The following is a 26,712-nucleotide window of genomic DNA, read 5'->3' as shown; positions in this document are numbered from 1 at the left end:
TCAGAGGACGGGGATTCTGTCTCAGCTCTCCTTGCACACCCAGAAGACCGTGAAATGAGGAAATACAATATATACCTTTTTGGTTTCTTAGATCACAATCTCTGAAAGGACATTCTGTTGACAAAGCATGTATGTTCTGTTGGGCACCTTACTCATCGTTGAACGAGGTGGTACAATTGTCGCATCCTCGTTTTTAGCCCTTTCCAGAAGCAGAAAGTACTCTATTACAATTAATATTCTGGAAGCAAAAACTTCAAATTAGTCTTCAGGCTACAGTGCAGGGGAGATTGATGGGCTAATTAGATGTTTTTCTGAATTGCTCAAGAATATTTACAGTTAAAAGCAATGTGGTGAATTCCATTGTCATTTAAAAAAAATGTGCCAGACCCACAGCTGTGGCTGAGGGTTTGTTTGTGTCTACAGCTGGTGGAAACCTCACCAAGCCTCTGAGTTCTCAGCAGGAGTGGGCTTACACACAATGAAGCAGGATTTTATTTTCAGGTTTTATTTCATTCTTTAAAACGTTTTTTTTCACAGTTTGAAACATAACTTACAGCTTAACATTTATAGTGGCCAACCTCTATGATTTAATATTTTCTTTTTTGAAAAATAGACAAAAACCTCAGGCTCTGGAATCAAAACCTTTCCACAGGAATGTTCAGGATGGAGGGAGCTTTACAAGTGCAAAATAAGGAAATGGAAAGCTGAGGGAATAACCTTTGGTGAGATTTTTGGGGGGCAATTTAATTTACCTCTGGGTTTGCCCCTGGGTATTCTTTTCCATTTCTCCTTTTATGATTGGAGATTACTACCCTGACTTCTGACAAGCTGAGAGGTAGAATTCTGGAAAGCAGGTCGGGTAAGAGAGGATACACAGACAGACTCCAGCAGCTACCCAGATCCAAACCGCTTTCCTGCTGATGGGCTTGCTGTGAAAGAGAAGAAAGAATCCGACTGCCCTCGACTCCCCTTTTTCTCTGGTACTGCTCACCCTGCTGCTTCATGGCGAGACCAGTACAAGGAACCTGTCCTGGCACAGGCTTGGTTCCTCTGACTGCTCCTGGGGAAAGGGCACGGGTGTGCATGTTTACACATGTACGTAAGGAGGTGGCCCGAGGTGAGAACCTTCTATGAATCAGGTGCTAGAGCTACAAATCAGTCGTGTAGACCAACTGCTCTCTTGCCTTTTGAGTCAAGTAGTGCCTTCAGAGCCCTCCAATAGATCACTGAGAGCTCCTGAATACTCCAAAAGATCCCTTCCTGTAACCCTGGATTCATTATTTAGGGAAAGGCCTCATACTAACTTCTCCAGGCAACTCCTTATCTGCCACAGGGCAAGTAGAAGAGATGTGGACATTGGAAACTTGAAGGGAGGCAGGAGAGAAGGGAATATTCTAGTTCTTCATGTTTGCATGGATGAATTTGCAGCTGAGGGCTGAGGACACAGCTAATAACCTCAGCCTCCATCAATAATTGGGGTAGTACCTTTGGTCTGGAGCTAAGAATGTTTGAGAGAGAAAAGATAATGGAAAATAAATTCACGCCTGCTTTAGAGCTTGCCAAATGGAAGTTGGGGATGGAGAAACTCAGGTCAACATGGTGACCAATAAGTTGAGAGAGGGCCAAGGCCAGCTGTGATGTAGTCCCTAATTTCACTTGGAGCCCCAGTACCCCAGAGCATTTTATCAATTTCCAGTACTCAGATGGTATAGCGCTTATTGCTTTCCAAGTTCTTGAAGAATCCTCCTGCTGTTCTTAAATCGCTCAGAGAGCTCTATGCTACTGTGGACTTCACGTGATACCCTGACTGAGGTAGGTAAGTACCAAGTGTTCCTTAGCCCAGTTGGGAGAGAGCAAGGGCCTGACTTGAGACATGAAGTGTTAGTGACCAAGGGGGACAGATTCAAAGCCCGAGCTGACTGACTTTCCAGTTGTAACAACCATTATGCAGGCTCAGCTTTCACACAGGTAGCATTACCTAGCTTGTCAGGGGGACATTTGGAGGCCAGATGCTGTCCATAGTGGAAATGAACTGTTCTTTTCCTCACACTGGCCTACGTTGGGCCCATAGGTGGGAAAATCCAATTCATGTTGGAATGAGAGAGGAGGAGAAAGGTAATTTTCTCCCTATTCCTGGTTCCCAATGCTGGACCCTCAGAAACAAATTAAGCTCGTCTCCCTAAATCTCCAGGCCATGGGGCATCCTCGGCCTGCTCTCACAGCAACTCACTGCAGCACAGCAGCACCCATCTCAGTCTCTTTCTACCTCTGCCTCTTAGGCATCAGACTGTCTAAAAGCCTCAGGTTTTCTCACAACAGCTCCCACAGCAGAGTGTCGGAGGGCACAAGGAGAGCAGACAAGAGCACAGAGAGCTGTTCCAATGCTGGCTGCACACTCGATCTAGAGACACTCTGGCCTCTGATACAGGGACCCCTCCAATGGCCATCCCCCGAGCCAGAGCAGAGCACAGTGAGCAAGCAGCCAGCACCCACACTATGCCATTGGAATGGGTCAACAGGGCCCAGAGACTGCAGCCCAGCAAAGCTCTGGCTCAAAGCCTCAAGCTCTCCTCCCCTTGAACTTCATGCAAGTACAAGAACTGACTTTGTCCCATCCAGAGTCCTCAACTCCACGCAGTCAATTTTGTTAACGTCCCGCTGCCCCATCAGGAATGGGTGGCTGTGGTGGGGCAACAGGAGGCTGCAGGGTGGAGTGTCCGTGTTCAATCAAACAAAAAATAATGTTTTCCTCTTGAGGTAGGAATGTAATTGGGCCCAGCCTTGGCTAACACTCAACATCTTGCAGCTCGATCTCCTCAGTTGTGCTTTCTGCAAAAGCAAAAGACACGTCCGTGAGTTGCAAATCAGCCACACAGGGTTTCTCGGTGAGAACAAGGTAACACATGCCACCTCCAGCCATAAAAACATGAAGTGACTATCATAAGGCCCAGAGAATTACCTTTGAGTTTGTGTCTCCTCTTCCTCTGGAATTTATATGCACACTTATTACAAACCCACATGAGGCTGATTAGCACGGCGGCCACAGCAGCGAGAAAAGCAAGGAAGACGACGACGAAGTGGAGGTCTTCATAGAGGATCTCTATGGGGCGGGTGAGGGGAAGGGGAACATAACGGCTCTTTTAACATCATGAAGTCTGCCGGCCTCCCACACGCTCACAGCTCAGAGGGGAGCTGGCCCTGGGGCTCTTACCCGACACGTGCAGCACGATGGTGCCAAACTGGCTGCTCCCCAGGCTCTCCGTCACTGTGATGACGTAGTAGCCAGAATCCCTCACGCCCACACTGAAGAGCTGGATGGAGCCGTTGTCGAAGGTACAGACTCTGTCCTTGTGGCTTTGGGAGATGTTGGCCTGAGTCCCTGGCTTCCACTCCACGATCTTCTGCACTCCCCAGTTGGATGTATACCTCCATACGATGGTGGGGACGCCATGGCAGGAGTATTCAACGGAGAGCAGGATGTCTTCTTCCACTGTAGCATTGATGGCGGACTGGGGAATGTACAGTGACACGCCCTGACCTGCAGGATGGAGTGCAAGATGTAGGGCAACTTACATGAACTTACAGTGAAATGAACATCTATAATTCATTAATTTATTTACTGAGTGTCTGTTACATGCCAGGCTCTCTTCTAGGTTCTGGTGCTGATGTTACAATGGTGAATGTTATGGACTGAATGTTTGTATCCCTCCCAAATTCCTATACTGAAGCCCTAACCCCCAGTGTGGCTGTATTTGGAGATGGGGCCTCTAAGGAAGTAATTAAAGTTAAATGAGGTCATAAGGGTGGGGTTCTGATCCCATAAGATTAGTGTCTTTATAAGAAGAGACATAAAAGCTCCCTTCCCCATCCTCATCCCCTCCGCATCCCTATCCCCCTCCCTCTCTTCCTCCCCATGGGCATGCATGGAGGAAAGGCCATGTGAGGTCACAGCTTAAAGGATGTCTGAGCTCTCATCAGAAACCAAACCCTGCCAGAACCTTAATCTTGGACTTTCCAGCATCAAGAACTATAAGAAAATAAATCTCTCTTCCTTAAGCCTCCAGTCTGTGGTATTTTGTTACACAGCCTGAGCGGACTAAGACAGTGAACAAGACTCAAGGCTACTGTTTACTGTTCCCTGGGGCTTCTGTTCTATAAGGGAGACATACAAGGGTTAAATAAACAAACGAGATCATTTTAGATCATGCATGACAAGAGCTTTAAAGATAATAAAACAGAGCACTGGTGACGGGTAGGGGTGGAGATGGTACACAACATTAGATAGGATGGTCAGAGAGGACCTCGCTGAGGAAATGACATTTGAACTGAGACCTAAAGGACAGGGAGGCAGCCATGTGAAGACATGTGGAAGAGCATTTCAGGCAGAGGAACAACCACAAAGACTGAGGTGAGAGTGAACGTTGGTGCATGAGGGACAGAAAGAAGGCCAGCATGCCAGAATGCAGTGAGCAACATGGAGAGTTAGGAGACAAGGCTGGAGAGTTGGGCAGGACCCAGGTCGTGATGTGAGGGTCAGCGGTGGGGTTTTACTCAAGGGTGATGGGAAGCCATAGCAGGGCTTAGGGAGGAGGGTGACATTCTCCATTAAGCTTGACAATGTCTGCTGTGGAGAACATTCTGGGGGTGAGGGTGCAGAGTGGAAGCAAGAAGAACAGTCAGGTGGCTGTAGCAGGGGACTAGACAAAAGATGGAGATGTAGCCTTGGGGAGAGTGAAAAGCAGTCTGATTTGGGATATGTATTTGGAAGTAGGGAGGACATGCTGATGAACTAGATATGGGGGTGGGTGAGGCAGAGAGGCATCAAGCAGAGATTTCCGTGTGTGCAGATAAATAGTAGTGCCATTGGCTAAGGTTATGTATGTGTCGTCATACATGTATTAAGTAGGTACCATGCACAGGCCCTGTGCTGACTGCCTTACACACATCATCTCTTCAAGTCTCACACAACCCACTGCGATTCTATCGAGGATGCAAGAAACTTCAGTGTCAACAAGACTAACTAGTTGTCCAAGTTCACTCTGCAAGGCTGAGAGTCACACAAGGGCTGCTGACTCCAAAGCTCATGTATTAACCTCTACGCTCAAATCAAAGGTCAATGGTTGGCAGTGGAGGGCACAGAATGTGACAAATGCCCCCTACACGGAGAGGAGTGGTCAGGGCTTGCTGGAGACTGGATGGTGAATAGGGCAGGACTTCGGCTTGGAGCCCATCCCGTGGTTCCCACCTCCACTTCCTGTGTAGCCCCCTCACTCTATGGCTGCCCAGTTGCCCCAAGGTCCCTGCTGTGTGGCTCCAGGTAACCATGCCCGTTACTTTTCCAGGCCTTTCTCATTGTCTTTTCCCATCCCCAGCATAGCCCATTAGCATCCCTCTCCTAAGGCCTGGCTAAGCGATGAGATAATCCGATAAATTCCACGCTGAAAAATTGGGAGGTAATAATGGCTTTCAAGAGTTACAGCTGCCAAGTACCAGAAGTGTGTTTTCTCCCCAACTCTGGGGAGAAAACATTCTGTGTTTTCTCATTTTAAAAAATGTTAAACTCACTGGACTGTGGTTACCAGGGGCAGTGGGGGTGGGGGGAGGGGGTGGGGGATGGGCACAAGGGGTGAAGGGAGTCATATATATGGTGATGGACAAACAAAAATGTACAACCCAAAATTTCACAATGTTAGAAACCATTAAAACATCAATAAAAAAAAAAAAAGAATTAATTTTCAGAAAAAAAAAATGTTAAACTCACAGAAAAGTTGCAAGTACAATTAATATCTATACACCCTCTCCCTATATTCATCAATTATTAACACTTTGCCACATTTGTGCTCACTCATGCGTGCTCTCTCTCTCTCTCTGGAAGAAAATGGGTCAAATTCCAGATCAGCCCTGGGAGGGCAAAAGTTATGTATTTTTTATCTCTGTGTCCCCTGTACCCAACACAATGCCTGACACATAGTGGCTGGTTAATAAATGTTTGTTGAGTGAATGAATAAGTGAATGACCAAATACTTATAGCAACAAGAAGGGCGAACTGTTTCCTGATAGAAATGTTGCCACTTGGGTGGTTTGAAAAATTAGGCACATCTAAAAGGTAACATAGGGACCGGCCCCATGGCTTAGCGGTTAAGTGCGCGCTCTCCGCTACTGGCGGCCCCTGGGTTCGGATCCCGGCCGCGCACCGAGGCACCGCTTCTACAGCCATGCTGAGGCGGCGTCCCACATACAGCAACTAGAAGGATGTGCAACTATGACATCCAACTATCTGCTGGGGCTTTGGGGGAAAAAAAAGGAGGAGGCTTGGCAACAGATGTTAGCTCAGAGCCGGTCTTCCTCAGCAAAAAGAGGAGAATTAGCATGGATGTTAGCTCAGGGCTGATCTTCCTCACAAAAAAAAATAAATAAATAAAAGCTAACATACATATAGGAAAGAGAACTATAATTTAGTCAAGGCTGCATGTGCCAGTTACTATATTATATACTTATTGTGTACTTTACAATCCTTCTCTCTCTCATTTTTCACGTGAGAGTCAGCAACGTGCCCATGTAGCTAGGAAATGGCAAAGGCAGGATTTGAATGCATTTCTGTCTGATTCAAAACGCTGTGTTTTTCAAACTCTACTCTACTTTGTGACTATCTATCATCTATTTAACTATCTTTTCTGATTTCTCTGACCCAAAATATGAGCAGTTGGAATCATGATTACTGTAAGATTTGGAGAACCATATTTAGAACTAGTGACAAATCTGTATCATAACCTATGTGTATTTCACGTGCATCCTATGTCAACCATGTTGGTCAAGGTTACTGATGGATTAGTCTCCTGGGAGACCACCAGCCCTCTGAATAGCCTTAGGGACCTTCACTTTGAGCCTATCAGGTACTCTGGCCTGAGAAACAGCAAAACTGAAAAATGAACAAAAATAACAAGCCAAAGTTTCTCAGATGCTGATACCCCTGGAAACTGGCCAACCAGTCAGAGTTGGTTTCTATATTTTTTCTTGACCAGAAAAACTTCCTCCTAATCAGACAGACTAACGAGGTATTTAACTAGGTTTAAGGAACAAACAGTCCTGCTTCTTGACACATATAATTAGGAATAAATGGTCTATAGCAAAGATGGAAACTTAACAGTTCCAAGAGTTTAAAGGCAAACTGCTCGTCTACTGTTTAAGAAGTGGAATTAATGAGTAACCACTTCAGCACCCCATGCTGAAATCATTCCAGAACAAGCCCAAAAAAACTCTGTGGCTAGACCAATATTCAGATCTGGCTCAAACGGTCCACTCAAGTAGGTTGGTTCAATAAATCAGATTTTACTTGTAAAATGGGTGCCAGGAAGCCATTAACAAGAGTGAGCTTTGTGTGGACAAGGGAAGATGTCGATGACATGTTACTAAGTTAAAAAATAAATCTTATTTATATTTGTGGAAATATGTGCTTCTATTTAGTGGTGTGGAGTCAATTCCAACTTCTAGTGATCCTATGTACAGCAGAGCGGAGCCCTGCCCGGTCTTTTTGTGCCATCCTTTCACCTTCCAGCGCTATATCAGATGATGCTCCACTGCTATTCATAGGGCTTTCATGGCCAATTTTTTCAGAAGAGGGTGGCCAGGTCCTTCTTCCTAGTCTATCATAGTCTGGAAGCTCCGCTGAAACCTGTCCACCATGGGTGACTTTGCTGGTATTTGATATACTGGTGGCATAGCTTTCAGCATCACAGCAACATGCAGCCGTCACAGTATGACAACCAACAGTCGGGTGGTATGGTTCCCTGACCAGGAAACGAACTCGGGCCATGGGAATGAGAGCGCTGAATCTTCACCAGGGCTAGACCACCAGGGCTGGCAAATATGTGCTAAATGTACATATTATGTATAGAAAAATGTTGTAGTAATATATGCTAAAGTGTTAACAGGGATTGCCCCTTAGAGATTGGACGGCAATAGAATTTTATATTCGAAGTTAAACATTCATATAAATTTGAATTTTCCATATTTATTGAATTGATAATAAAAAATATATTTTTAAAAATCTTTTTAAGTTCTCCTGATTAGACCAAGCAATCTGAAGGGCAAAGTTTTAAAAAAATGTTTAAAAGTTTACCTTGCTTTTCATCTTCACTTGAATTCTTTGTAAAAAGCAGAAAAGAACTAAATTCTACCCATTTCCCAGACAGATGGGGATGCCTCCTCTAAGGAAAAAGTCACAGAACTGAAATTTTAGCAGGGCAGAAGTCACTGGAACCTGAACTGAGAAGCTTCCTGAAAGCCTGATTTCCTGGAGCTAGGGAGACCCGCTGGGAACTATCAGAAAGAAAGCACCAGGCAGGTGAAACCAGCCACTGAGCACAGGCTGGACTATAATACTCAGAATGGTTCCTTATTCCTTTTCCTACATATAAATTACACAGGTAGTGCTTTGCTGTTTTTAAAGCAGGATATATTTAAGCAGGATATATTTAAAGCAGGATATATTTCCTGAAATCACAATAAAGGTCAACACTGTTCAGACCACACTTTCAGTGGACAGCTAATGGTGAGGCAGATACATTGCTGACATGGTCTCTGAGTTTAAGGAGTCAAGGAGGATACACCTTACTCAGGACAACTCATTTTCACCTCACTTATCTGGAAAGCCACTTATCCAGCCAGCGTGATGATCAGATGCAGCGAGAACCAGGAAATAAGCGTCATTGTCATCATTATCAAACCTGTAAGCAGCTAAAATAGGAGTCAGAAAGCTAGGGTTCAGGAGCCCTAATTTGGAAAACTGTTGGAGCAGGTGCCGGAGTGATGAAGCACATTACAAAAGGGTTATTCCAGGTGGCACTGAGGTGTGGTGGAGACACCTGGTGTGGGCAGGATACACACAGGTGCAACCCCGGGACTCCTAGCTGTGAGACCTAGAGAAAGTGCCTTCACTTCTGAGAGCCTCCGATTCCTCTCCTGTACCATGAGGACTGGAAAACCTCCAGAGGAACACTGTGAGGATGAGGTGACACAACCCTGAAGGCCCAGCAGGACACAGCTTAGTGCCCGTCCAGGAGCTGCAGCCCCCATTGCTCTTCTGGATCGGTGTGTCACTGGCCTCAGGGTGACCAACCCTCCTGGGGTTGAGAGTTTTCCCAGGATTCGGGAGCTTCAGTGCTAAAATCAGAACAGTCACGGGCAAACCAAGACAGCTGGTCACCCTATCTGAGACTCAATAAAAATGTTGAAGAGCAAAGAGAAAACTCTAAGATACACGATGGCTGATTTCTGAGGCACCCCCGGGGGCTCAGCAGTGGAGGTGCAGAGGTGGCCAGCTCCAGGTAAGCTGAGGGAGGACGAAAGACCTTCCCTTAACCCTCTGGCTCCCAAACACCTCTCCCATTGGTCAGCAATCCCACTGCAGCCCCATTTTAGTGGGGACCTCCCACCAGTCGCTGAACCCAGGCCCGCACTCACCATGCTTCCTCTACACAGGGCTCTGGCTGGCAGGTGCTGGCCTGGTGAAAAGTATATTGTTATCCCCATTTTACAGAGGAGCAAATTCAAGGTTACTGAGGTTAGGTAATTTGTGCCATGTCACAGTAAATGGCTGAGCAGAGACTGAGATCCTGGGTACTTTTCACTGTCCTGGTAAATGAGCCAGGAAGTTTGCAGGGGTTGGGGAAGGGGGACGACACTCAGTTAAGTGGAGGCTTGAAGAATAAGATTTTAAAAGCGTGGGAAAAGGAGGGAGCACAATCCCAGCTGAGAGAACAGTGAGTCCCCCCAGGGAGGCATGATGGAGCCTCAGGTTTGGGACCTGGTGAGCACGAAGTGCAGGTTGGCTGTGGCTCGAGGAATCTGCGACAGGCTGGGGATTCCTTGAAGGAGTTATCCCTCAGGCAGGGAGAACCAGGATGGTGTTCAAATAGAAGCATGGCATGATCTGACCTGGGTGTCTGGAAGGGCAATCTGGCAGCAGAATTCATTATCTTATCATTTACACACATCACCTGCACTGCCCCGGGCCCACCGCATGTGCTTGTCCTGTGCATCTTCAGGAGATCCCATGGCTAGAGCCCAATCAGTTGGGAACAACTTGAGGTGCTGGGTGTGGCCCTAGCTGGGCCAGCCTTTCGCATGCACTGGGGAGAAGAAAGGGGGCAGCTAGAAGCACACGTATGCATGGTGATTTCACAGCCTAGGGCTGTGAAATCTTTTTTGGGAGAACTCGCTTCTGATTCATCTCAGAAACCCCAGCGCCCAGTACAGGGTCTATACGCGCTCACAATATACTCGTATGAATGAATGAATAAAGACAGGCACACCCTGCCTGTCAAACTGCTGCCCATTTGGAGAGATCAGGAAGTGGGGGGTGGGGGCGGGGTCTGTGTTAAGCCAAGGGGGCAAGGGATCTGGCTGAGGGAGGTGCTGGCAAGACCCCTATTCCAGCCCCAAGTCTGCTGAGAGTCAAATAGGTAGGAGGAGAAATGGCACAATTTATAAGCCACAAAATATCCATGTCCCTGCCTGACTTCTGCCATTCTTGAAATAAGTGAGCCTGGAATGTCAGAAACACAGCTCGTGTGGGAGGCCAGCACAGCAACCTCAATAATGGCTTTCAGGTTTAGATGCCATGACGAGTGTTGATGACTGGCATCTGCATGTAATTTACAGGGCACCTAGCCCTCCTGCTCGTTCAGGTGGTAATTCCCCCTCTCAGAGCCTGATTACTCAGAGACCACAGCTCAGCTCGTCCCCGGGGGAGCTCCCCCATGATCTTACTGTATAATAGCCCCGGGAAGCCACCCAGATGTCAGCCAAATCCAAACAACACGAACAGATGCAGGTTTAGAGGGAGGCCAGCAGGCTGCTCCCCTTCATCAGATTCCTTATTTGTACCCCAACCAGAAAAATCACTCCAAAATAGCAATAGCCACCATTTCTCTTGGTAACCCCTCTTAGGTACCAGCTGTCATACACAGTTATCTCAGCCCAGTGAAACCCAGGCTGGAAAAGTTGAATGACTTGGCCACTACCAGACTGGGAAAGATGAAGTTTGATAACATTATGTTATCAGGGGTGTGCAGAAGTTATACTCAACATTACTGTGGGGTTGTAAATGGGTGTAACCTGCTTGGGGGGCAATATGGTAAAATCTATAAAAATATTAAATAGCACATACCTCTTGACCCAGAAATTCTACTTTTAGGAACTTATTCTACAAATAATAAGGACACATAGATGCAAAGATATATGTGTACATACCATCACTAAAGCATAGTATAGTCAATCACAGTACAAAAGACTGGAGACACCTGTGTGCTCACAGTTGTGGGACCGTAAAGAAAACTGTTCTCTACTCACAACACTCTGCCAGTAACTACCTGGACTTAGCACAGACCCCACAGGTTAAGGGCTCAGTCTCACAAGACTGGCCCCCACTTCAGACACTGAACATGAGTCCAGGCCTCCTGTACTTCTGACCAACCGGCTATACATCGGGGGTTCCCACGACCCCCTCCTCAGGTTTGACAATTTGCTAGAACGGCTCACAGAACTGAGGAAAGCACCTTACTTACTATTACCAATTTGATATAAAGAATACAACTCGGGAACAGCCAGCTGGAAGAGATGCACAGGGCAACGTATGTGGGAAGGGGGTGGAGCATTCATGCCCTCTCTGGGTGCACCACCCTCCCAGCACCTTGATGTGTCTGTTCACCAACACAGAAGCTCTCCAAAGGCCTTCAGATAGGAATTTTTTTGGAGGTTCCATTACATAGGCATGACTGATTAAATCATTGGCCATTGGTGATTAACTCAATCCCCAGCCCCTGTCCTATCTCCAGTTTGGGGGAGGTTAGGGCTGAAAGTTCCAACCCTCTAATCACATAGGTAGGTCCTCTGCCAACCAGCCTTATCTTCCAAGAGTCACCACATTAGCAAACAACAGAACACTTATCACTCTGGAGATTCCAAGTGTTTCAGAAACTTTTATGTCAGGAACAAGGACTAAGACCGAATATTATAATATCATTATCACTCAGGAAATTACTAGGGTTTTAGGAGTTCTGTGCCAGGAACCAGGAGCACAGACTAAATATATGTTTCTTATTATGTCACAACTGGTTAAATAAATTATCAATATTCATACTTTGTAATACTACAGAGACATTAAAAATGAGGTAGATCTATATGCATGGATATTGTATGATCTAAAAAACAATGAAAAAACACAGGGCAGAATAGTATGCAGAGAAGGTTTCCATTTGAGTAATGATATGTATGCACACATGCACAGATGCACACTTATCCACATAAATGCATAGAAAAATCTCTGGAAGGATACTCTAAAATCCAGGAGCTGTGGTTGTCTTTAGGGACGAGCCTGGGTGTCTGGGGTGGAAGAAAGCCTTACATTTCACTTTATACCCTTTTGAACAATTGGAATCTTTTAGCAAGTTTGTGAATGACTAAAAACTAAAAACAGCATGATCCTAAAAATAAATAAAAACACATGCCAAGACTGGGTCTGAGCCCCAGATTTGAAAATGTTACTAATTCACATGTACACAAAGTACTTCACAAGCACCATCTCATCCTGTGAGCAGGCAGGAGACTTGGGTTAAGGAACTATGCTTTTTGCTTCACAGGCACTTACTTATTTGATCGCTACTTTACAGATGAGGAAACTGAGGCTCAGAGGCATAAGTGCCCAAGTTCTTGCCAAGTAGAAAATCAGAGCTGAGGCTGGACCCCAACTCTCTTTTCACTGCCCCACAGCTGCTTGTAATAAAATAAAACACTGAGTATAGAGGTGGAGTTTGACCATTCTTTTATGTTTCTTCAAATAGCACATGGCTCAGTGCTGGTAAAGACTTGGGAGATAGATGTGACAAGAAGCAAGAGTCTAGACCTGGCCTTTCCAATATGGTCCCCGCTAGGCACATGGAGCTGTTGAGCACTTGAAATGGGTAGTCCAAATTGAGATGTGCTCTAAGTGTAACATACACACCGGATTTTGATGACTTAGTATTCCGTATGTTAAACAGAATCTAAAATATCTCAATAATTTTTTTACATTGATTACGTTGAAATGATAATATTTTGGACATATGGGGTTAAACAAAATATATTAAAATTAATTTCACCTGTTTCTTTTTACTTTTTTAATGTGGCCACTAGAAAATTCAAAATTACATACGTGGCGTATATTATATTTCTATTGGACAGCTTTGGGTTGGATTATCACTCCTCCACCATCTTGCAGAAAAAAATCCTGTTCCCTTGAGGTTGTTCCACTCTGTCTCCCAGTCTTTCCTCTTCATTCTTTTTTTTTGTGTGTGTGAGGAGATCAGCCCTGAGCTAACATCTGCTAATCCTCCTCTTTTTGCTGAGGAAGACTGGCCCTGGGCTAACATCCGTGCCCATCTTCCTCCGCTTTATATGGGATGCCACCACAGCATGGCTTGACAAGCAGTGCATCTGTGCGCACCCGGGATCTGAGCCGGTGAGCCCCGGGCTGCTGCAGCAGAGCGCGTGCACTTAACTGCTTGCGCCATCCGGCCGGCCCCCTCCTCTTCATACTTTAAACATGTTGGAAACTCTACTGCAAGGTATGGCATCATCCTAGTACCTCCAGCACCCCCGTCTACAGGAACATTCCCCCTCTACTCTCCCTTGGCCTCCAGTAAAGCAGCCTGCTCTGACCACAACAGTTGGCCTCCTGGGTCCTTCCACTCCAACTCCCTCCACTTTTCCCAGTCCATCATCCTCACTTCCCTCCCTATCAAGCCTGGGTTCCATGGCCCATCATGTCTCAAGCACTCTTGCCAATTCTTTAAACTCCATTGGCTTCCGTCTTTTCATCATATCTGCCTGGCAAAACTCTAGCCCTGGATCAACAACTCTCTACTTTCTCTCTTCTCAAACCTGAGCAGTCAAGACTGCAGGAGAAAGTCTCACAGCAGACGCTCTCCAGAACAACAAAACACACTGTTTCCAGTTTACATTCAAGATCACCAGATTCAAGACAGCCCTCCTACTGCCAATCTGACTATGTTGTTCAGTGAATTTACTCTTCCTTTTTCCACGATTACTATGACCAGGTCCCTCCAATCTCTTTAGACATCCAAATTCCTCCTCATTCTCAGCAGATGACCTTCTCCTGGGACGCTGCTGACCACTCTCTCCTGCATGAAACACTTGTGTGGCTTCTGGGCCACCACACTCACCCGATGTTCTTCCCAGCTCCTTCTCTGACCATGGAGTGGAAACTGCAGGCTTCGCAAAAGGTCAGCTCCGCCCTTCTCCCCAGATGCAGAGAAGGACACCTGGCTGGGGGGGCAGAGGGTGGCAGAAGAGGGCAAGATGCCGGTTGAGGAAGCCCTAGGAAGGCCAACCCATGCACACTCTGTGGAACCAAAAGACCTAGGTTCTGTTTTGACCGCTCTATGCTCTAGCTGGGTGACTGTGCCGTCCGTCACCTCTCTGACCCACCATTTCTTCATTTGTAATCAGGGATCGGCACAGCTTGACTGTCAATGATTCAATAAAAAAACAAACCACAAAACATGTGAGTGAGAAAGCTTGACAGCCAGGAAAAATTCCAAGGGGCATAGGAGCTTCCTTCCCTGATTTCTCACCCAGAGGAAGCCCTGATTCCAGGCCATGAGAATTCAGTCCAGTCTCTTTCCATTCCATTTGGGAAGGGAAGTGAAGGGGACTAACATTTACCAAGCTCCAACACCAACTTGGCGGCCCACGCTCCACATGGAAATCCATTATTAGTTAATGTGGCACCTGACCAGCTCCCCCCAATCTCTTCTCAGAGCCCCTGCAGAGAGGGCCATATGCACCCACCTTCCTGGCCACTGCTGATTGGACCAAAGTGGACCACCTGATCTAATCTAGTTATTGTCAATCCTTGATTGAACATTAGACCATCTGGGGAAGCTTTTAAAACTCCTACCCCAGACTCATGAATTCAGAATCTTTGGGGTGGGACCAAGGCCTCCATGATTTTTAAAAGTCCCCAAGTGATTCCAGTGTACACCCAAGATTGATCAGAACTGAGTGAATCCACAGTAAGGGGTTAGCTGCCGAAGCCCATGACCCCTTCATGGGCACTTTAACAAAGCCTAAAGCTAAAGGCGTGCAGGGCTGCTGGGAAAGAGGAATGTTTGAGGCACCTGTGACAGCCCTTTCAGCCACATATTTGGGGGAAATGGACTCTTTCTGGTATCCCTCAAATTCTATTGTATCTGGTCCTATTTCTAGTGATGCTTTGGGGTTAGGGAGGAAGAACAGGGGAGTTATGTAATTCCATTTGCCCCATCGACCCTCTCCAATGCTCCACTGCAGTGGTTCTCAACATTTAGCTACATCAGAATTACCTGGAGGGCTTGTTAAAACACAACTGCTGGGCACCATCCCCAGTTTCTTATTCAGCAGGTCTAGGGGGAGGCCCCAGAGTTTGCATTTCTAACTAGTTGCTAGATAATGCTGCTGCTGGTCCCAGGACCACACTTTTAGAACTTCAGTAGTTATGTTTCTGCAAGACTTGAGGGCAAAGGAGGGCACTGAGGATGCTCCCAGTATCCCTGCAGGCCGGCCCCTCCTCTCCTTCTCCAACACTGCTAACACCACTTCTGCTAGGCAGGGACCAGCATCTGCTGCAGAACTTCTCATCTTGGAGAAAGAAGAACCCAATCATTGCCAGAATGAGGACCAGTGGGTAAAGACTGAAAGGAGACAGATTCTGGTGAACAGAATTGAGGCAGTGTGTATATAATGGATGCCTTCATGGACTCTGGAATCAGACAGGCTTGTGTTTGATATTTAGGTCTGCCAGTAACAGCTGTGTGATCTGCGGTAAATTACTTAGTTTTTTTCAGTCTCAGTTACCATACCTATGAAATAAGTATACTGAGTGCTGTCCCCACCTCCTGCAGCAGAATGAGGTTTAAGTGTGGCAATACGTGTAGGGAGTTTATCACTTTTTTTTTTTTTTTTTTTTGTGAGAAAGATCAGCCCTGAGCTAACATCCATGCCAATCCTCCTCTTTTTGCTGAGGAAGACCGGCCCTGAGCTAACATCTATTGCCAATCCTCCTCCTTTTTTTCCCCTTTTTCTCCCCAAAGCCCCAGTAGATAGTTGTATGTTATAGATGCACATCCTTCTATTTGCTGCATGTGGGACGCGGCCTCAACATGGCCAGACAAGCGGTGCATCGGTGCGCGCCCGGGATCCGAACCCGGGCCGCCAGTAGTGGAGCACGCGCACTTAACCGCTAAGCCACGGGGCCGGCCCGTGTCAGTTTCTAACACTCGGTGATCACTCAATAAATATTAGCTATTATTAATGAGAATTCCTTGAAGAAGCACTGAGCAGCTTACATCCCCAGGGGTGTGTAAGCAGAAGCTGGAGGTGTACCAGGGACTGAAGCAGTAGATCTGAGATGGAGAGCTGGAGTGTTGGGTGCAGGAGGCTGGTTCTTCCAGCCCAAATCACATGGTAGGTATAGAACTGGAATGAGCATTTGTAAATCTCTGATTCCCTTGTGGAAGTGTGGCAAGAGACTGGGCGACCTGAAATTTCTCCCTGTGGAATTCCTCCTGGACTGTCTACCATAAGCAAGAGTCAGCTTTATCAGAAAGCTGAACTCTTTTCTGAATGGCCATGGGCTATGGTCATGTCACTGCCGTGTTTCTACTCAGATGCCAAGGAAGCCGGGCACGGCAGAGGCGGCTCCCTGGCTCTGCACAACCTTGTGGGGAGCACTGCTGGGTTTGCTCTCTGCAGAGCTGGGCTGCAGGACTTATGGTCAGGCCTGGGCCAGTGGCCAGCCTGGGGAATGGGAAGGTGGGGTCCTCCTCAGCCACCCCTGCAAAAATGTGTGTGGAACAGGAGAACGAAGGAAGAAATGAGGCGGTGTGACCTCTCAACAATTCTTTGGGAGGACTTTACAGGATGCCTGAAGGCACTTGGAAGAGGGGTGTAAAGTGATCAAAAGATAATTCAGGCACACCCATGACTGAGTATGACGGTTAGGGTACAAAGTTCCTCCTTCAAAGAGACTAAAGGGCCAACTCCTCTTCATCCTGTGGGTCTCATTTTCAACATCCCTTCTTCCAGAAAGCCTTCCCCAATCCCTCAACACCAGGTTAGGAGTCCCAGCTCCATGTTCCCGTAGCTCCCCGTTCCTCTCTAGCAACACACTTATCTCAGTATGTTGCAATTACCCTTGATTAATGGTTCATCCTCCTAGACCAGCTGTCAGCTCTGAACACTGGCGCTGGTCCATCTTCTTCACCGTTGAATCCCCAGGGCCTAGCACAGTGCATGGCACTGTGGTTTCCAAACCATATGGTGGTTTCCATAAACACCTGCTGAATGAATTAATGTCCCTAAGCAAGTCCCTCAACCTTTCTGAGCCTCAGCTTCCTTACTGATAAAATGGGGACTAAAAACACCTATTTGCAGGATTACTGTGAAAATGAACGGAAAGCAGCTGTTACAGTGCCTGGCACAAAGTAGGTGCTTAATAAACAATCACAGTTATTATTGTCTTGTATTGTTATTAACGATTATAAAAACTCAGGAGATACTGGCTTTTCTTCTCTTCAGTTGGCTGGAGGCTCTTGTTAGCGATCTTTTTAAACCACTCGTCGGGCTGGGTCTCCTCTAGCTCTGAAAGACCTCAATAATCTGGTCTCAAGTTTCTTTTCCATCTCCATCTCCCAACACTCCTTGCCACCACCCTCAATTCCAGTTGCACTGTTCTATGGACCACTCCTCACTGGGCCTTTATCCCTTCTATCTCAGCTCAGATCACCCTCTCCCCACTCTCAGGTTTCTCACTCTCCAATGCCCATCTTAAATGGCACTTCCTCTGCCAGGCCCTATTAGGCTCCCACAGCACAGTTCACAGCCTGCCTTGCATGCATGTTAGATGAGTAACAGCCCATCTCCCCACTAGAAGGAGCAGGTAAGCATGTACCATATGCTTAGGTCTGATTTGAGGTCAGCACCCAGCAGTGTATGACACAATGGATGGCTCATTCAAGCTGCGGGTGTCAAATGGAATTGACAGTCTACCAGACATCAAGGAACAAGTTGTGGTTTAAGAGTCCCTGCAATCCCATCCCAAAGTAAGGAGAAGGCTTGGTTGATAGCAGCAGGAAAGAGCAGGTCTGGTGTTCTGGGCATTGGCTTCCAAAAGGAATGTGATCCAGTCCCACAGTGAGCCTGGGGCAGGGATATTACATAAGTACAGAAGGACGAACAGTCAGAGGAGCCTCACGTTAGGTCCCCTGGCCACTGCCTGGTGTGGAGGGACCCAGATCTCTCTCCTGATTGTCTGGCACTAGGGTAAGGGTCTATCAGAGGAACTAGTCCAGCACCTTCCACCTAAGATCCAAGACCTTCCCAAGCTTCATTCCTTTAACTGTTAGACGATTTATCAGATTGAATATGAAGAAACTAGCAAGAGATAACAAACCTGGTTTAACTACAGAATTGTCACCCTGCCATTGGCCCAAAGGGAGAGAAGAAAGCAATGCTGTCTGAGCCCATTATTTCCTGCTGCTCAGAACTTTTTCCCTCCTTGCTCACCTTGCCACCTCCTACTTTGCCTTCAAGACTTCTCCTTCAAGAATCCTCCTCCCAACTCTGAGCTGAGCTAAATACCTTCCTCAGTGCTCCCAGGGCATCTGACCTCAAATCATCCAGCTAGGATCTGACCTCCCCTCTGGGTCATGTGACTCCCCACTGGGGGACGGTGCTGAGTATCCGCAGGTCCTGGCACAGTGCACCTCACACAGCAGGTGCTCAGAAACTATTTATTGAACCAAACCAAACTTCGAAGCAAAGCAGCCTTGTCTCCTGACCTAAGCCTGGCAGGAAAGTATTCATAGGTTTGTCAGGATAAAACCGCAAATAAGACATACGCGAGATTCTACTACACGCAATGGTGGGTGTTATGGAAACAGAAGGTGGGAGAAACGTGCACACTTCTTGACAAGCTGTTTCCATAGGATGAGACTAATAGAGGGGACCTGGAAATGGTCTAGTCTAGGAGCTCTCTGCCTGGTCACACATTAGAATCACCAGAGGAGCTTAAACTCCAAACAGTGCTGCGTCCTACCCTCAGAGATACCAATTTAACTGTCTGGGGTAGGGCGTGGGCATCTGTAGGTCTTAAAGCCGCCCACATGGTTCTAATGTTCAGTCTTGGCTGAGAGCCACTAGGCCAGCCACCCTCCTTGTGTGCTCAGAGAAGGAAGGTGACCTCACATCCAGGGCTTACAGCCAGCACTGGGACTGGGACTGGGAGCAGTCCACCAGGCCCTTCCCCTTCCTTCTGCCAGCTGAGGATTCCCCAGGGAGCCCCAGAGCAGCCTGGCTCCTCTGGAGTCAGCATGGCACAGGCCTGAGCCTCCCCCCCCCGGGGTGCACCTCACAGGAGGAAAGGCCCATTTACTTCCTGGACCACATGTGAACTAGGAATGTCCTGTGCCCCCTTTACAGTCCAGTGTGTCATTTTCCCTTTGCCCACACGGCTGACCAGTGCTTTCCCAGCCCAGCAAACCAGTTACGGGAGAAAATAATTTTCCAACTTTGAACTTGCCAACCCCTCCTCTCTCCTACTCGCATCTCTGCTGGATAAGTAAATATTTTCCTACCTCAAGCCCATTTTCCAGGGAAAACCCAGGTACAGGCAGACCAGGGTCCTGAGAGCACTGGACTATGGAGGTGTAGTGTCAGCGGGGTCTCTGAGCGGGGTACCAGCTAAGATCCAGAAGCTGCATGCTAATCAGCTCCTCACTTCCTCTTCGGTAGCTCAGCATGTCCAGATCCTGCCAGGCCCCAAGAGCAATAGTGCACCTACTTTTTGAGCACTTGCTGTATGCCTAGAATTCTCTTCTCCACCCTGTCCTGCTGTATACACTTACTCATCTTTCAAGATTCGGCCTCACCTTCTCCATGAAGCCTTTCCTACTCCCCAGGGAGGATGCCTTCTGGTGACTGACAGAAGCAACACACATCCTCTTGGGAAGGACTCAAACTCAATCCAGGCCGACAGAGATTATAGCAAAGCTATTGATTTGTAACACGCATCTTGACTTTAGATATATTAAAATATTAAACAAAATCTTAGAGTGGATGAAATATATAGTGTCCTTAGGCCCTGGGGATAATGGAGAAAGTAGGGTTTCCTGACTGCAGCCCCTCCCAGACCAGCACAAGTATACTCAGGACTCCCTTGGAGATCAGGAACGAAGGAATATTGGTGACTTTCTGGTTGATGCCACCTCTCCCTCAATAGCTTTAATTTAATCTTCCAGGCATTTTGAGCACATTTTGAGGAGGTGTGTGTGCAGGAGGTGCCTGTCAGCCTGGAGGTGGCCTCGGCCTTCCATATCCTCTATACCACGTGCATCACCAGCACTGCCCTCGTCACCCTGCATTAGGGGTCTGCTCTCTCCCGAGTGAGGGCTAAAAGCTGAAAGCTGCATCATCCATCAGGAGGGGGCTGGCTAAGTAAAAAGCAGCATATTTATATGAAGACATAGGTATAGCCGTTGAGAGGAATGAGCAAGATCTCTGCTTATTAATGTGGATAGAGCTAAAAAGAAATTTGATGTAAAAATTAAGTTACTTAACAAAAAGTAGTATGATTAGGGGCCGGCCTGGTGGCGCAAGCGGTTGAGTGCGCGCGCTCCGCTGCGGCGGCCCGGGGTTCGCTGGTTCGGATCCCGGGCGCGCACCGACGCACTGCTTGGTGAGCCATGCTGTGGCGACGTCCCATATAAAGTGGAGGAAGATAGGCACAGATGTTAGCCCAGGGCCGTCTTCCTCAGCAAAAAAAGAGGAGGATTGGCGGATGTTAGCTCAGGGCTGATCTCCTCACAAAAAAAAAAAAAAAAAAAAAAAAAAAAGAAAGGAAAAAAATTAAAAAAAAAAAAAAAAAGTAGTATGATTACATTTTTTAAAAGCACACCCAAACACCACTTTTTTTTTGGTGGGTACATTTATATGTTTGCAGAACCACTGTCTATAAATCTGAAAGGACAATGCAGAAAGAGACCACACCTCACTTGTCGCTGTTTCATCAGACCCAGTGCAGAGCCCTAAGTGTGGTAGGTGCTCGGTAAATGTGTGCTGCATGGATGGCAGCCCCGGGGGACCAGTGTGGCCTGGTCCTGGAGTGACGGATCTGGGTGTCTCCCCAGGGGCCTCAAGGGGATTCCTCCTATACCGGCTCTCCCTTTCCTTCCCATCCATCCCACCCCCCTCCCCCCCCAAGCTAAGCCTAGAACCCACAGCTTCTTTCTGGTTGTGGCAGCTCCCAGCCTGTCCCCTCCCTCCCCAGACCCAGACTCAGACCCTACTCTGTTCCTCTCTTCTCCTAGGCACTGGGCCATGAGTGACTCAGGTCCTGGCCTGTCCCCTCCCTCCTCCAGCCCTGGCCCCACCCCATTAAGTGGAGATGTTAAAGGTCACTTGTGTGTGTATTCATGTGTGTATGTGTGTGTGTGTGCTGGGAGAGAGGGCTGCTTCTTAGAAGCTGGGGTTGGAACATAGGAAGCAAGCTGGCTTGGCCCCAGGACATCAACTAAACTTTGCTACTCTAGTCTTGGATCATCTGCTTCCAAATGAGAGGCAGCACTGCATACTCACAGGCCTGATGGCTAACTTACCACGTTGAGAGAGGAAATGAACAAAGGTCCAAGAAAGGGCCCCACCTCGGCCAGCTGTGGGAGGCCTGCCAGCTTTCTAAGGAGATAAGCCTTTCAGTCTCTGTCTTAGTGCTGGCTGCTATAACAAAATACCATATATTGGGGGCATAAACAAAAGACATTTATTTCTCACAGTTCCAGAAGCTGGGAAGTCTAAGATTAAGGTGCCAACAGACTCAGTTCTTGGTGAGGGCCCTCTTCCTGGCTTACAGATGGCTACCTTCTTGCTATATCATCACACAGTGGAGAGAAAGTGAACTCTGGTCTCTTCTTCTTCTTATAAGGACACTTATCCCATCGTGAAAGTCCCACTCTTGTGACCTCATCTAAACCTAACTGTCTCTCAAAGGCCCTACCTCCAAATACCATCATATTGGGAGTTAGGGCTTCATTATGAATTTCAGGGGTAAACAAACATTCAGACCATAACATTCTACTCCTGGACTCCCAAAATTCATGTCCTTCCTGCATCAAAATACATTCATTCCATCCCAACAGCCCTAGAAGTCTTAACCAGTTTCAGCTTCAACTTTAAAGTCTAAAGTCCAAAGTCTCCAGCCGGCCCCGTGGCTTAGCGGTTAAGTGCGCGCGCTCCGCTGCTGGCGGCCCGGGTTCGGATCCCGGGCGGGCACCGACACACCGCTTCTCTGGTCACGATGAGGCCGCGTCCCACGTACAGCAACTAGAAGGCTGTGCAACTATGACATACAACTATCTACTGGGGCTTTGGGGGAAAAAAATAAAATAAATAATAATAATAAAAAAATTAAAGTCCAAAGTCTCATCTAAACACTATCTAAATCAGTTATGGGTGAGACTGGAGGTACAATTCATCTTGAAGCAAAATTACCATCCAACTAGGAACCTGCGAAACCAGATAAGTTACCGGCTCCCAAAATGCAGTGGAGGGACATGGGAGACCAGAGGATTGACATCCCCATTCCCAAAGGGAGAAATCAGAAGGAGAAAAGGGGTGACGAGTCCCAACTGAGTCCAAAACCTAGCAAGGTAAACACCAGTAGATCTAAGTCTCAAGAACAATCTTATTTGGTTCAGTGCTGTGCCTTCTGGACCCACTGAGGTGGTGGTTCTGCCTTCAGGACCTACTGAGGCAGGGATTATGCCCCTCAGCCCTGCAGCTCTGCTGGGCAGTTCTGTGTCCCCAGAGGCTCTGCGGGGCCTCCATCTGGCCTATTGAAACCAAGGCAATGACCCCCCCCCATTTGAAACTGAGGAGGCAGCTCTGATGATCACTGAATCACCTTCGGAGTCTTTCTTTCCTTGTCTTGAAAAATAGCGCACATTCACAGCTGAATAGCCATTTGCAGTGCTGTGGGATCTAACAAGTCGGACAGCCTTCCTTCATATCATTCTTTCATCATCCCCTTCAAACTGGCAGTGTTTCTGCTGGGGTGGCTGATTAGGTCCATGTCCACACCCAAACTAATCTTATCAAATGGTGGTTTGGCCACACTCTTGGTGTTCTCTTCCAAACGTGCTCTCTCATTTTTTGTAATACAGACAGGGTGAGAATTTTCCAAATCTTTAAGTTCTAGTCACTTTTTGCTTAACAAATCCTTCTTCAATTCATTCCTCTCTTTTTGTATTTTACTATAATCAGTCAGGAGGAACCTAGCCACTCCTTCAACGCTTTGCGTAGAAGTCTCCTCAGCTAAATATCTAATTTCATCACTCCCAAGTTCTACCTTCCACAAAACACTAGAACATGAACACAGTTCAGCCAAGTTCTTTGCCACTTTTTAACAAGGATCACCTTTTCTCCATTGTCCAATAACATGTTCCTCACTTTCATCTAAAACCTCCCCAGAATTGCCCTTAGAGTCCATATTTCTAGCATGCACCTCAAAACTCCTCCAGCCTCTACCCATTACCCAGTTCCAAAGCTCCTTCCACAGTTTTAGGCATTTGTTACAGCAGCACCCCACTTCACGGTACCAATTTCTGTCTTAGCTCAGGCTGCTATAACAAAACACCATAGACTAGGTGGCTTAAATAACAGACATCTATTTCTCATTGTTCTGGAGGCTGGGGTGTCCAAAATCAAGGTGCTGGCAGATGTGGAGGGCTCTCTTCCTGGCTTGCAGACAGCTGACATTTTGCTGTGTCCTCACATGGCAGAGAGAGAGAGGGAGCTCTAGTCTCTCTTCTTCTTAAAAAGAACTAATCCCATCATGAGGGCCCCATCATTATGACCTCATTAAACCTAAATATCTCCCAAGGCCCCACCTCCAAATACCATCACATTGGGGGTTAGGGCTTCAACATATGAATTTCAGGGTGACACAAACATTCAGTCCATAACAGTCCCATCTATAGAGAAAAGGCTTCAAATGCAGGGTGTTTGTGTTTGCGGGGCGTGCTTTAACACAGACTTCAGCGTAAATGATGAATGTCAGACTTTCTGGGTGGAAACTTCTGACAGAGGCTGAAGAGGAAGAGAATGGAGGGAGCTGGTGAGAGGGAGGAGGCCCACTCTACATCATCAGGGCTGGCCCTGAAGCACAGGCCTCCTTCAGGAAGATGCACATCCATTCACTACCTCTTAAGGGGTAGACCCTGGCTACCATCAGGCAAATGCTGGGAATCCAGAGCTGAAAAAGAGTGCCTGCCTCCCTGAACCTTACAGCTCTGCAGGAGTCAGATATTCAATGCGGAACTGCAAAACTTTTACCTGTCCTCCAGGTTTTGCATGTGCTTCCTCTTTGTCTAGGACACCCTGCATTCCCTCTGTCCCATTCCCTTGGCTGCTCCTGTCCATCTGTCAGGGCTGGGGAGGTGTGGCTCTCTGTGGGAGGCTTGCGCTGGTTCCCCAAATCTGAACCTCTATGGCTTCCAGAATGTTGGCACCTCCTGCCTCTTAGTGCTTGCCACTCCAGGCTGGCACTCTTGTTTGCTTGTCTGGGGACAAGATTGTGAACCATGGCATCCGCTCCTGCAGGCAGAGGGCACCGTGAATGAGTGAGTGAATAAATGAATTATACGCTGTGGCAAATGGCTGGCCCCCGGACGTCAGGGACGTCTGTACAGATGTTGCATAAGAATGGTGGTTGGAGGGGCCGGCCTGGTGGCCTAGCAGTTAAGTTCGTGCACTCTGCTTGGGCAGCCGGAGTTCGCAGGTTCGAATCCCAGGCGCAGACCTACGCACCGCTCATCAAGCCATGTGTGGCAACATCCCACATACAAAATAGAGCAAGATGGGCACAGATGTTAGGTCAAGGATAATCTTCCTTAGCAAAACGAGGAGGATTGGCAACAGATGTTAGCTCAGAGCCAATCTTCCTCTAAAAGAAAAATAAAGAATGGTGGTTGGAAACATGTGCTGGAGGGTTGAAAAACAATAAAAAAGGTCACTGCAATGCCAAACACACCCACCAACCTGATGGACTAACAATCGCCTATTTCTTGCTCCATAGAAGCCAGAGGCACATGCCCCATCCCAGTCTTTCTGGGTTTCTAAGATTTGCAGCCTCAAAAGCTGGGCTCTAGCCAGAGGTATAAAGGTCAAGAGTGCTAGATTGCCCAGGTTTGAATCCTAGCTCTACCACTGACTAGCTCGTGTCTTTGTGCAAATGACAACCTCTCTGTGCTTCAGTTTCCTCATGTGAAACAGGGATAAGAGTAGCACTTATTTCATAGAGTTTCCCTGAGGGTTAAATGGTAGAAGTCTTGTAAAGTCCAGGGATGTTGAATGCATCCGTGCTTAATAAGTGCTGGCTCTTACTATATGTCCTCCTACCTCCAGTGGCCCTGCACTGGTCACTCTCTAAACCTCAGCTGATTAGTGTGCAAAATGGGAATGATAATAATGATAATGATTAAATGAGAAAGTAAAACTGCGTTGAAATCGGTTGTTTGTGCGGATGGGAGTGCGTGGGGCTGTGCGCTACATTTAGACTCATCAAGCTGGGGGATTCTAGAGCCGACCCACCCAAAGCCCTCGGCTCAGTGTGGAGTGGCGAGGTCCACCTCTGGCCTGAGGAATTCAGGTCTTAAAGCCCCACCCAAACTCTCAGAGCCCCTTTTCCTCAAGAGTCTGCTGTGGGTTCGTCTGAGTGGTCGGGGGCACCTATAAAACGTGCTGGTGACCAGGAAAGCCCGCAGGAGGGTGACGGATCCCGTACGCCCTGGGGTCTGATTATTTCGGGAAAAAGAAATAAAAAATATTGCAGAGGAGGCGGCGACCCACCGGGCCGGGAACCGGTTATCTCCTGGCCGGCTTCCGGCTCTGATAACGCCCGGCCGGGCAAGGCGCTGGGCGGGCGCCTCGAAGTGGCCCCGGTGCCGGCCCGGGGAGCCTCCCCTTTGCCCTGGTCCCTCCGGCCGCGATCGGCGCCCGGCTCGAGGCCGCGCCCAGCCCCGCCGGGAAGCGGCGCGTTCCCTGCCAGCCGGGCCGGCGGCCCTGCGGCCGCGACACCTGGGACCCGCGCCCCCGCGCCCGGCGCCCCGCGCCCCGCTCCCCGCGCTTACTCTGCAGACAGCGGGCTGCGGCCAGGCAGAGGGCGAAGAGTCCCAGGGAGATGCCGCCGTTCTTCCTCCTCCGGCTCGGCAGAGGCCTCATGAGCAAGCCCCGGGCGGCACGGGCCGGGCATGGGCTTCCCCGGCGGCGCGGCGCGGGCCCGGCTGTGCGCTGTCGCAGCCGCCGCTGCCGCTCCTGCCCGCCCGCCTCCTGTCTCCCTGTCTCCTCCTCCTCTGGTTCCCGCAGGTCCTCTAGGGAGAGATGCAGATGAGCTGGTTGTACTGTGGTTGAACCAGTCCCCAAGGAGAGAGAAAAAACAGGAGAGAGAACAGGAGAGAGAGAGAGAGAGGGAGAACGAGAGAGAGAGAGAGAGAGAGAGAGAGAGAGAGAGAGAGAGAATGGGAAGCAGTGGGAATGCACACACTCAGAGGTAAATAATGGCAAATGAGCAGTCTCCTTCCGTTCACACCCAATTTTACCGGTGTTGATTCAAGATTCAGCTGG

At 48.0% G+C, this 26,712-nt stretch overlaps 1 protein-coding gene across 1 annotated transcript; it reads right to left on the bottom strand.

The window, feature by feature from the left end:
* Nucleotides 1-772: 772 nt before the first annotated feature.
* On the bottom strand, nt 773-26,619 carry VSTM5 (V-set and transmembrane domain containing 5). Its single transcript, XM_058545400.1, has 4 exons — nt 26,220-26,619; nt 3,212-3,538; nt 2,960-3,100; nt 773-2,829 (listed from the first exon to the last, which is right to left on the bottom strand). The coding sequence occupies exons 1-4, from the start codon at nt 26,308-26,310 to the stop codon at nt 2,786-2,788; spliced, it is 603 nt and encodes a 200-aa protein (XP_058401383.1). The 5' UTR covers nt 26,311-26,619; the 3' UTR covers nt 773-2,785.
* Nucleotides 26,620-26,712: the final 93 nt, after the last annotated feature.

This window comes from Diceros bicornis, chromosome 7 (genome assembly GCF_020826845.1).
Source record: "Diceros bicornis minor isolate mBicDic1 chromosome 7, mDicBic1.mat.cur, whole genome shotgun sequence".
Lineage (NCBI taxonomy): Eukaryota > Metazoa > Chordata > Mammalia > Perissodactyla > Rhinocerotidae > Diceros > Diceros bicornis.
The sequence above is the reverse complement of the archived record's forward strand: the minus strand, read 5'-3'. Positions and strand labels throughout refer to the sequence as shown.